The sequence below is a fragment of the Gracilinanus agilis genome, chromosome 1 (genome assembly GCF_016433145.1).
Source record: "Gracilinanus agilis isolate LMUSP501 chromosome 1, AgileGrace, whole genome shotgun sequence".
NCBI lineage: Eukaryota > Metazoa > Chordata > Mammalia > Didelphimorphia > Didelphidae > Gracilinanus > Gracilinanus agilis.
The window spans coordinates 228,354,319-228,366,547 of NC_058130.1; the positions used below are offsets into that span (position 1 = coordinate 228,354,319).

General features: G+C 36.5%; 1 protein-coding gene across 1 annotated transcript in view; it reads right to left on the minus strand.

Annotated features, from left to right (window-relative positions):
- Nucleotides 1-12,229, minus strand: part of SUSD1 (sushi domain containing 1) — a 312,394-nt gene that overhangs the window by 109,222 nt on the left and 190,943 nt on the right. The window contains exons 9-10 of the mRNA XM_044679157.1: nucleotides 11,993-12,182; nucleotides 1,028-1,122 (exon numbers count right to left, since the gene is read on the minus strand). Coding sequence (XP_044535092.1) covers nucleotides 1,028-1,122; nucleotides 11,993-12,182 — 285 coding nt within the window. The remainder of the gene's footprint in view (nucleotides 1-1,027; nucleotides 1,123-11,992; nucleotides 12,183-12,229) is intronic.

A 12,229-nucleotide genomic window follows, 5' to 3' on the forward strand; every position in this document is an offset into this window, starting at 1 on the left:
GGGTTTTCTTGGCAAAGATGCTGGAGTGCTTTGCCATTTCCTTCTCTAGCACATTTTATAGATGAGAAACTGAGGTAAACAAAGTTAAATAAATGACTTGCCTGGGGTCATCCAACTAGTAAGTGTCTGAGGCCACATTTGAACCGTAAGAATTGAAATTAATATCCAATATTCTAAATATTATATTTAATAAGATTTATTAATAATAATTAGCATAAAAAACAAGAGTAAAAAGTCAGCTTTCCCAGCTGCGCACACGCAGAAAGAGAGAGCCAAGAAGCAGAACTTATATAAACTTATATAAACAACACATGAAAAAGCTACTTGCATAAAGGATAAAGCATTCTGGGTAATGTAATTTTAAAGGTCCAAGATTTTCTAACTATGCAGAACTCAGGATGATATGTCTTCCTGACTCCAGGCTCATCACTCCATCCACGGCACCACCTCCTGTACATATTTTATTTATACATAGTTTTTGCATTTATATGTTGTTTTCACAGGCAGCTAGGTGGTTCAGAGGTAGCGTGCCAAGCCTAAAGTCAGAAAGGCTCATCTTCCTGCTTTCAAATCTAGCCACCCACTTACCAGTTTTGTGACCTTTGGCAAGTCACTCAATCCTGTTTGCCTCAGTTTCCTTATCTATAAAATGAGCTGGAGAAGGAAATAGCAAACCACGCTGGTATCTCTGCCAAGAAAACCCCTCGTGGTGTCACAAAGACTTGGACACAACTAAACAACAACAACAAAAGTTGTTTTCATGTTATCCTCCCATTAGACTATGATTTTCTTGAGAATGAAGACCATCTTGTATCTTTTTCTGTATTCCCAGTGCTTAGCACATCCCGGTACACAGTAGGTGCTCAACAAATGCATACTGGCTTGACTTGAATCCCTCAGCACCAAGGCAGAAATGTGATTCACAGGATATTTCTAAATTTGTTGATATTTTCCAGCCTTTATTTAATTTTGTAAGAAATTCAAACCTCCCACTTGGGAAAAAAATTTAGTTCAACTTCAAACTTACTAAATACATCTCCTCTGAATCAGCCATCTTCTCATTTCTCTTCCACCTCAAGCAGGTTTCATTAAGAACTGAAATGTTACTGATGATTTGTTTTCCTGAAAAAAAAATGAGGAAGCAATTTATATGCCACCAAAAAGACACAATGATAAAAACAATTCACAACTTTTAATCAAATGACTTTTTAATCAGTTCTACAAGAGCAAATTCAGCTGTAGAGAATTCAGTGTGAGCTGTGTCAGGGGGAGGTATTGGATTTTTTTTTTAATTTTACTTAAGTGAGCTCAGCTCCAGTAAAAGACATCAGGCTAAAAATGATCTCTTCTGAGGTCCCTTCATCAGTACAAGCTCCCACCAGGCAAAATAAGTGGAGTTTCTATTTGGGGCACTAGACAATTCCAGTTCTTTCAAATGATAATGGTAGTTGGTTATACTACACATAAGTACAGAGATAATTAAGTGAATTCAGTAAACACTTAATATATGCCTATCAGAGGAAATCATGCTGCCAAATACATCTTAATGACAGATTTTGGGCAGCTAGGTGGAGCGATAGATAGAGAGGTAGGCCTGGAATTAGGAAGACTTGAGTTCAAATATGACCTTAGGCCCTAATGCTTTGGTATCTTTGCCAAGAAAACTCCAAATGGGGCCACAAAAAGTCAGACATAAATGTAAGCAACTCAACAAGAAAAGATTTTCTAGTTCTTGGCATTGAATTATGAAGAACATTGCAAGATCACCTCCAGAAAAATGGGCCTTTTATTTGGCTCAGAGAGACAGTAGAATGTAAAGGATAAAAATCTGACCTTAGAGTCAAAAACAGGTTCAAGTCTAACCTTTAATACATACTGGATATATAACCTTGGGGAAGGTATTTAACTTCTAATGATTCCAGCCAACTATCTTCAACTATAAACCCAAGAACAATTGGTTGTCTCCTGTGATTAAGGGAGTTTTCTAACAGAGAATTCCCCATACCAATAAAGTCACAAGTATAACCAAAAATCCCAAGGCCTTTCATAAAACAAACAAAAGGTACTACTTCGCCGAATCTTTTCTGGTCTCCAGAAGACTCTTCTTAGTTTCTAATGACCCAGAACAGGGATCAGATCTGATGGAACTAGAAGTCAGAGCCAGTCCCTTACCAGCTCCATCTATTGGCTAAGTCATGGTTCCTAATTCTTTCTTTCTATTGAGTAGCCTCCTCCTGAAACCAAAACCATGATTCAGTCTGCTTTATGAAGCATCCCAGCTTGTCCCTCATTGGGATACGCACCCCTGGGAGGAACACAAGGGAGCAAAGCCACTACAAATCAGGACAAAGCCCAAAGCCCTCCTTTTTTTTTTTTGACAAGTTCCAGCACATCCTCTTCAACAACACCCTAGAGCCACCCACAAGAGACCTAACCTAAAGAACTCTCCCTCTTGGTCTCCCACTCTATCTCACTGGTTTCTCCCTCTCCTATAGTACAATTTCAGGAAAGTTCTGACCATGATTCACCTTCATTATCTCCACCCTAGCTACCTCCTTCCTCGTCTCCTCATCAACAACCTCCTGAATACCCTAGTAATGGTACTTTGAACCACGATTAAAGCAAATCTGCTTTTGTTCCTAAATGGGGTGCGCTAATCTACACCTTGATGGCCCCCCTCAAAATCTGCAACCACTTTTCAAACACAAAAGTCCTTCCATGGGCACTCTTCCTCTCTATAGGTTATTTCCCATTCTCAGAATGGGAGCTCTTAAAGAGCTTCTTCTTTTTATATATTATATATATACTGTGCATAATATATTATAAACATATTAAATGTAATGCATATTTGTATATATATTCTTTTATATAAATACATGTTCTCATATATATTCTCTTATTTAAATACATGTTCTCTTATATACATATTCTCATATAAATACATGTTCTCATATATGTTCTCTTATATAAAAAATGTTCTCTATTCTCTTATATAAATATATGTTCTCTTATAGGTATGTTATCTTAAATACATGTTCTCATATATATTCTTATATAAACACATGTTCTCATATATATTGTCTTCTATAAATATATGTTTTCATATATATTGTCTTCTATAAATATATGTTCTCTTACATATATTCTCTTATATAAATATATATTCTCTTATATAAATGTATATTCTCTTATATATATATATCTGCTTCTTAAATTCTTAAACTCCATGCTTAGCTGTGTGCTTGGCGCATTTGTTGTTCTTTAGTTATTTCAGTCATATTCAATTCTTCATGACCCTTTATGGAGTTCTCTTGGCAGAGACTAGAGCGTTTTGCCTTTCCTTTTCCAGCTCATTTTTCAGATGAGAAAACAGAGGCAAACAGGGTGAAGTGGCTTGTCCAGGGTCACACAACTGGCAAGTGTCTGAAGGCACATTTGAACTCAAGAAGATGAGTATTCTTGACTACAGGCCCAACACTCTATCCACCATGTCACCTAATTGTGCTTGGCACATAGTAGGTGCTTAATATATGGAATTTTTCCCCCTTTCCATTCATTCATTCAGACAGACAGACATGATTCTCACTTCCTCTGCTCTCCCATCAAATACACTTCTAGGGTTCCCAAACACTTCATTCTACTACTTCATAGTGACTCCCTGACCCTCAAACCAAGCTAAAATGTATGCCTACAGAAACAATACTCCCTCTGAACAAATTCTCCAAGCACACTGCTCGCTTTGTTCTCTCATTTCACACCAACATACAACTAGACCATTCTTTCTCTTTTTAAATTGGTTTATTTTTACCATTTTTCTGTGTTGAGTACCAAATTTTCTCCCTCACTCCAGTCCCTCCCCCATCCATCGAGAAGGCAAAGCAATATGATCCCCATTACACGTGTAAAGTGAGTCAAAACAGATTTCCATATGTTCCATTTACATTGCAACTGGACCATTCTCACTGGATTCCAAACATTTGTGCTCACTACTCCCAGGATTTTAATCACTAATTGACCAACCTCAGCCTTAAAGCTAAATCTTGACACCCCAAATAATGCTAATAATAATAGTAATAAATAATACTTTCTAAATTTGCAAATACCCATCACCCTTGTTCCTCAGAGGTTCCTCTTCTCCCTTTTCCCTGTCAGCTCTATTTCACCTGGTTTCAAACCCCACCACAGGCAATAGTTGTGTGATCTTAGGCAAACCATAATCTATCTGAGTTTCAATTTTCCTTTTCTTTAAAATGTAGCTAATTATGAAATTTTTTATTACATGTAATTGATAAAATTTTTTTTTAATTTTAATGTAGCCAATTATCGAACCCTAGATAACTAGATGGTACAATGGAACAGAGTGCCAGGCGTGGAGTCAGAAGGACCTGAGTTCAAATTTGGTATCAAACACTTAATTAGCTGCATGACCCAGGATAAATCCCTTAACACTGTGTGCCTCCATTCTTCATCTGCAAAATGAGCCAGGGAAGGAAATGGCAAGCCATTCTTTTCCGTCTTCCAAGAAACCCCCAAAGTCATGAAAAGTCAGACACAACTGAAAAAACTAAACACCACCAAAATAATTATACCCATTTCACAGGATTTTTGAAGGATCAAAATAGAAAATGTATCTACAGTGCCTTATAATCCCTTTTAAAGCACCATGTAAATGTTGGCCATTAAGGAAGCAATATGGTATCCTTTGTTTGAGTTTTGGAAACTTGAGACCTCAGTTGGCTCCTCTGTAAAACTGAGGGTCTTGGCTTAAATGATTTCTAAGGCCTTTTCCATTTTCCATTTCTAACATTCTTTGATTCTGTTGAACAAGTAGATTGAATTTATGTTGCCATTTCTATTCTCAGCCTAATGATTTATCTAACTCATGGCTTCTAATTTCATTAGGCAGAGTCAGATATAAATATAAAAATGGTGTTTATAAACAAGACAAAATGCCAAAAATTGTTTTCATATAGAAGGTAGCTTGCTGTTAACCAAATACACATATTAATGGAAAGAATGTGTCTAGGCACGAGAAAGCCAATGACCTTGGACTTTGTTCCTCTACCTTTTTCCCTTCCCCGTCATTTGCAAAGGAGGCATGTATAGTCTTTTTTTTTTTAACCCTTACCTTCCATAGACCCAGCCCAATAGGAGATATCTATCTGCCCTGCAGTATCAGAGGCATGAGTTGTATCCCTCTGGGTGAGCCTTGCTCACAGATATTCACTCCATGGATGCTTCTTCCCACAACATGACCCCTTTTAGGGTCTTCTTGGCAAAGATACTGGAGTGAGTCGCCATTTTCTTCTCCAGGCTCATTGTAGAAATGAATGGAGGCAAACAGAGTTGCCTAGAGTCACACAAGTGGGAAATGTCTGAGGCAGGATTTGAACTAGGGTCTTCTTGGCTCCAGATCTTGCTGCCCATATAAATATTAGCTATCTGTTATGATTCATTCTCCAAGGCTGAGATCAAATGGCACATTCTCAAAGCTACCTTCTCTGGTCATATGTTTTCCTTTCATTTCACTCCTCTCAAATTTTGTACCAATTTTAGGAAATCATAACTTTCTGCCTTGGACTATTGCAAGTTGGTGCACCTGTCGGTCTCCTCCTCTCTATGTTCTGGGTCAAGATTGTGCCATGTTCAACTTTGTTCTTTCCATACAAGCTAGAACAATAACCTATTGTATACAGTAAGCATTGTGAATGAATGAATAAATGAGCCAGTACAAGGGACATCTGACAACACATTATCCTTTACTCTAATGATATGATACTTCATGTAAAACTGGATTCCACTAACAAAGATGCAGGTTCAATGTTTGAAAGCTAAATGACCTTTTGTTCTTGACTTCCTTACTTCTGTTGTTCAAATAGGACTGAATCCTCTCGGCCAGGATAGTATCAATAGGCTCCTCTTCCCTTCTCTCCCTCTCTTCTCCCCACTCCCAACCCAAACCTTAATCCCTCCTCCACCCCTGCCCCCAGCAACAGTATTGCCAAAGTCATTTCCTACACTGAAGCAATGAGGAAAGCCCTGGTGTTTAAACTTGTTCTATTCTTGTTCTGCTATGTTCAGAATGTTTCCAAAGTTCATTAGGGAACAATTTGCTCCCCTTTATGGGGGGCTGAAAATATCCAACTTCATAAGAAGCAAACTTCAAAGCTGCTTCTGAAAGCAGACAGGGGTTATACAATGCTGAGTTTATTTAAACAGTTTTCCCCAAGTTAATTAGTCATCAGAGAGGAGAGGAGATCATACAAGAGTGAGAAGCTTGGGAAACTGAATTTCAGAAAGGAGAGGAGAAAACAAATGAGCAGAGATCAGAAGGATTCCCAACAAAGGGGATATCCCAAAGGTGAAATTGAGTTACAGAAGTATAAGCACACAGGATTTGGAAACATAAGGAAGAAAGGAAACAGGTATTTATTAAAGACCAACTATGTTGCAGGCACAATGCTGAGCACATTTCGAATAACATCTGTGAGGAACAGGTCCTGACAAGATGGTAGACTCTTCTTATAAGCCCATTTAATGGAGTAAATAGAAAAGAAAATTGGGTTAAATTTCATGTTCCTAGCTTAAGTTCCTTTTAACCACATCATGTCAGCAGGATATGAGGAGGAACACATGATAGGTTAGTCCTTCAAGAGGCTAACAGGTAAAGTTGCTTTACTTTACCCATGTGAATGATTGGGGTTGTATTTTTAATTTTTTAAAAAATTTTAATTTTAAATTGAATTTTAATTTTTAAAAAATTTTAAATATTTTTCCATATTTACATGATTCATTTTCTTTCCCTCCCCTCTTCCCTCACCCCTCCCAGAGCCAACAAGCAATTCTACTGGGTTATACAAATGTTATCACTTGATACCTATTTCCATGTTATTCATTTTTGTAATAGAGCCATCTTTTAAAATCTAAACCCCAAATTATGTACCCATATAAACAAGTGATAAGTCATATGTTTTTCTTCTGCATTTCTGCTCTCAGTGTGAATAGCATCCCTCAGGATTGCCCTGGATCATTGCATTGCTACTAGTAGCAAAGTCCATTAAATTCTATCGTTTCACAGTGTTTCACTTTCTGTGTAAAATGTTCTTTTGGTTCTGCTCATTTCACTCTGCATCAGTTCATGGAGCTTCTCCCAGTTTATATAGAACTCCTCCAGTTCATCATTCCTTACAGCACAATAGTATTCTATCACCATCATATACCATGATTTGTTCAGCTATTTCCCGATTGAAGGACAGTCCCCCCCCCATTTTCTAATTTTTTTTGTTACCACAAAGAGCACAACTATGAATATTTTTGTATTGTCCTTTTTTATTATCTCTTTGGAGTACAAACCTAATAGTGGTATGGCTGAATCAAAGGGCATGCATTCTTTTAAAGCCTTTTGGGCATAATTCCAAATTGCCTTTCAGAATGGTTGGATCAATTCACAACTCCATCAGCAGTGTATTAATGTCCCAATTTTGATACATCCCCTCCAACATTTATTATTTTCCTTTACTGTCATATTGGCCTGATTGGGGTTGTAAATTGCAACCCAATCAACTGGCTCTCCCGACCAGATGATAACTCTCTAGTAACTGGCCAATGGTGAACGAGGGAGGGACTGTTTTGTTAATAAAAGGGAGCCTGCCTGCTCCCATTCCTGGAACTTGCTTGCTGGCTGTAATACCTATAGCACTGGCTCTTGAGTACCCATTCTCACAAAGATGAAATAAAATAGCCTTTGCTACATTAATGGTGAGTTCAAGATTTTTTTGAGTAGGTGGTCATTCTTCTCGTTATCTTACAGTTCTTTTTTTTATTTATTTTTTTATTTTTAAACCCTTAACTTCTGTGTATTGACTTATAGGTGGAATAGTGGTAAGGGTAGGCAATGGGGGTCAAGTGACTTGCCCAGGGTCACACAGCTGGGAAGTGTCTGAGGCCGGATTTTGAACCTAGGACCTCCCGTCTCTAGGCCTGGTTCTCAATCCACTGAGCTACCCAGCTGCCCCCTATCTTACAGTTCTTAAAGAATTATTACTAGTGATTCAGGTGGCAAGGCATAAAATGTGACCTGAGCACGCATCATGAAGCAACCTCAATCAATTTAAAATTTTTGTTGAGGTGGGGATAGATGGAAGGAGAGACTTTGGACCCTGAGATGCAAGACCCAATAGTGAGGAGACAGAATCCAAAGGATACCGCATCCTATGGGTAGAGACTCTATTTGATCTCATTATCTTTTTACTTTTTGAAATTGTTATTTGTAGTGAACAAAAATCGAAAACTGATAGTTAATCTTGCAAATTTAAAATCTAAAATCTTGAAAAATCTAAAACTGATAGTTAAATGTTGCAAATTTAAAATCTAAAATCTTGTAAAATCTAAAATTGATAGTTAATCTTGCAAATTGATTTCAAAATATCCTGGATGACAATGCTTTCTGGTAAAGATCATTTGTATCCTGCATAAAAGCTAAGAAAAACTGCCTGTGAAGAAGGCAGAAAATATCTAAAATTATTTTTACTATGTGCCAAGTTTAAGTGTTTCACCTGCTACAGGAGTACATGCCATCATAGCCCCCTAAATATCAACACGCTGGGGAGAAGCCGTGATTGCCTTCCCAAATTATGGCTCTGCCTACTTCATAGAGATATTTTAAGAAAAGTGTTTTATAAATATAAAATGCTAATTAAGTATGAGAGGCAAATAGAGAGTTGGCCTTGGAAAGAGGAATATCTAGGTTCAAGTCTTGCTGATATATTCTATCCCTGTGACCATAGGCAAGTTTCTTACTCTCTTGATACCTCAGGCAACTCTCTTAAAACCATTAGTTGAAGGGGTAGCTAAGTAACGTTGTGGATAGAGAGTGATACCTGGAGTTGGAAGGACCTGGGTTTAAATATGACCTCAGACATTTAGCTGGGTGACTCTGGGCAAGTCACTTAACAACCCTTACCTTCTTCTAACAACAACAAGAAGAAAATATGGTAAAGGTTTCAAAGAAACAATTTTTTAAAATGAGTTGAAGCAAATCCGGCCTCAAACACTTCCCAGCTGTGTGACCCTGGGCAAGTCACTTGACCCCCATTGCCCACCCTTACCACTCTTCCACCTAGGAGCCAATACACAGAAGTTAAGGTTTAAAAAAAAATCAGTTGAGGGAGAGTTGCTGATCTGTATAAGTGGAAGGTAGATTCCACAGTGGAAGATCTCCCACACTAGCAAAAATCATAGATCCGGTCCCTCCCCTTGAAAAGAATTTATTATTATTTCTCACATAGTTCCTTGGAACTGGGTCACCCACTCATATTTCCCCTCTCCTTATTTCTGGGTTACAAACCTGCTGATGCTAAACCAATCTGGCAGAGAAAGATGAAGCACCTCCCACAAGAGGTATATTGGAAAATCCAAGTACATTTCTGGGAGGCTGGCCTACTTTCCCCCACATACAATCACTTCTGGCAACCTCTCCTGGCTTCTGCACTATCTCAGGAACACAGAGGTCAAGTGTTTCCTCTCTTTCTTATCTTTGCAAGGTCAGCCGTTTTCTGATGGTTCCTAGAAGACAATACAGAACAGTCTTTCGCTCTGAGAATCTCTCCTCCCTCCTTGAAAAGCAATGAGAAATGAGGTCTCTACACACAGGATCTCCAGAGCTGCCAACAGAATCATTGGCCCTCGATGCCAAGGAAGAGAAAGACTGCCCTGCGGCTAGCCAGCTAATTTTATCTCTTGATTTATTTATTGTGAAGCTGTACATTTTCTTAGGGTAAACACATACTGTCTTCAATTACAAACACACCAAAGAGGGATTCTTGAGGGAAATAAGTTGAGAATAATGGAGAATCTCAAGAAACCAAGAGAAATATACTCAGTGAAACTGAAACCAGGAAAGCAAAATGCTCATTAAAAAAAAAATAATAATACATTGCATGCAAAAAAGAATGTCAAATCCTACCAGTTTCATTTCCTATTTAGTTCTAGCTTCCAAACTGGGATATTTTTTAAAGAAAGAGTAGAAATAGCCCAAACCCTGGATATAAGAGACCACGATTTGAAGGATGCCTTCAGTTTTGGGAAACTACCAACGTGGAAGATTCAAAGGATGGAAACAAAGTCCTTTTCATAAGAAAATAAGACTTTGAAACTAGTGTTTACCATGTAGAGGCAAATGAGGTTTTTCTTCACCCTTTTCTGAAGCCCAGAAAGTATAGTCTACTTATATTTCTATCCCTGAACTTAATCCTATGACCAACCTCACTACCAGCCCCACTATTCTCTTGTTCACAGATCCATTGGCCACACTCAATTAGCCTAGTTCTAATTTACAAAAATTGACCTACTATGTATCTTATATATACATATAAAAGATATAAATAAAATATTAAAATTGCCCCACAAAATATTATATATAATATAAAAATTGCCCTACTATATATTATATATAAAAGATATATATAAAATATAAAAATTGCCCTAGTATATATTATTGTATATAAAAGATAAATATATAAATATAAAAATTGCCCTACTATGTATTATATATAAATATAAAAATTGCTCTACTATATATTATATATAATATAAAAATTGTCCTACTATATATTATTATACATAAAAGATTAATATATAAATATAAAAATTGCTCTACTATATATTATTATATATAATAAATATAAAAATATAAAAAGTGTCCTACTATATAGAAAAGATAAATATATAAAATATAAAAATTGCCCTACTATATATTATTATGTATAAAAGATTAATATAATAATAATATTAACTGAGGTTAAGCAACTTGTCCAGGGGTCACTCTGATAAGAAGTACCTGAGGTCAAATTTGAACCAGAACCTTCTGCCTCCAGACCTGGTACTCTGTCCACTGAGCCACCTAGCTGCCCCTTGAAAACACTGATCAATACTTAGCTATTCTCAGCAATACAATGATCCAAGACAATTCTAAAGGACTCATGATGAAAAATGCTATCTGCCTCCAGAGAAAGAACTGATGGAACTGAATACAGATATCAAAGCATACTTTTTTAGAACTTTTTTATGTTCAATTCTAAGACAGAAGGTAAGGGTTTTAAGAAAATAATAATAACTCTTCAACCATGTCAGGATGCCTATTCTAACTTCCTGAAAAAATTCCATTTCAGATGTGGAGAAGTATAAGTTTGGGAGTAAAAGTAAATGAATCCTCGCTATATGATTCATAGATCTATTTATATGATTTCTAGATAGATCTATTTTTAGATTTATCTCTAACTTATTTCTGTATGAATTATCACCATATGACTTCTAGATCAATTTATATGATGTATTGATCTATTTATAGATTTATCTGTATATTATTTATAGATCTATTTGTATGATTATATATTGATCTATTTATAGATTTATCTCTGTATGATTATTGATCTATTCATATGATTTATGTGTAGATATACTTATAGATTTCTCTATGTGATCTATAGATCTATTTACAGATTTCTCTATATGATTTATAGATCTATTTATAAGATTTACATATAGATTTATTTATAGATTTATCTCTAACTTATCTCTGAATGAATTATCTCTAAATCATAAAATTTTAGTAGGAAAAAATCTCTTTTAGAGGTCACAGAGTTCTAATCCTCATTCTGATGGATGAAAGGACTGAGACCTCCCAATGTACAGTGACAACTAACGCCAAAATAGCCAGAGTGTGTCATAGCTGGGAAGAGCATTGTGTAGTGGATAGGGTACTAGGTTTGAAATCAAGAAGACCTCAGTTCAAATCCCACCTCCGGACACCATAACCTCTCTGGGTCTCAGTTTCCTCACCTGAAAAAGGAAGCGTTTGGACACTGTGGTATTTAAGGTCTCTCCTAACTATAAAACTATAATCCTATAATCTAAAGTCCCTTTCACTCTATCATTTTGAACAATTTAACTTTCTGTCCTAAAGTATATAGAAGAGGAAGGTGGTGGTACCTACCTGATCTTGGTGTTGTTATGATGATGTGTGCCAAGTGTTTTGGAAATGCCATGGTGGTGATATTTACTGTGTAACAAGTTCTTGGGTATAAATCTAAACACACCTCTGGAAATCTTTCCCTTGTAGTAAAGTTAAATGATGCTGCATGATAAAAGTTATTCTGATACCATCTTCGTCCTAGGAGTTGAAACTGTTATGGAGTCAAAATGTATTAATAAATAATATATCAATACAATA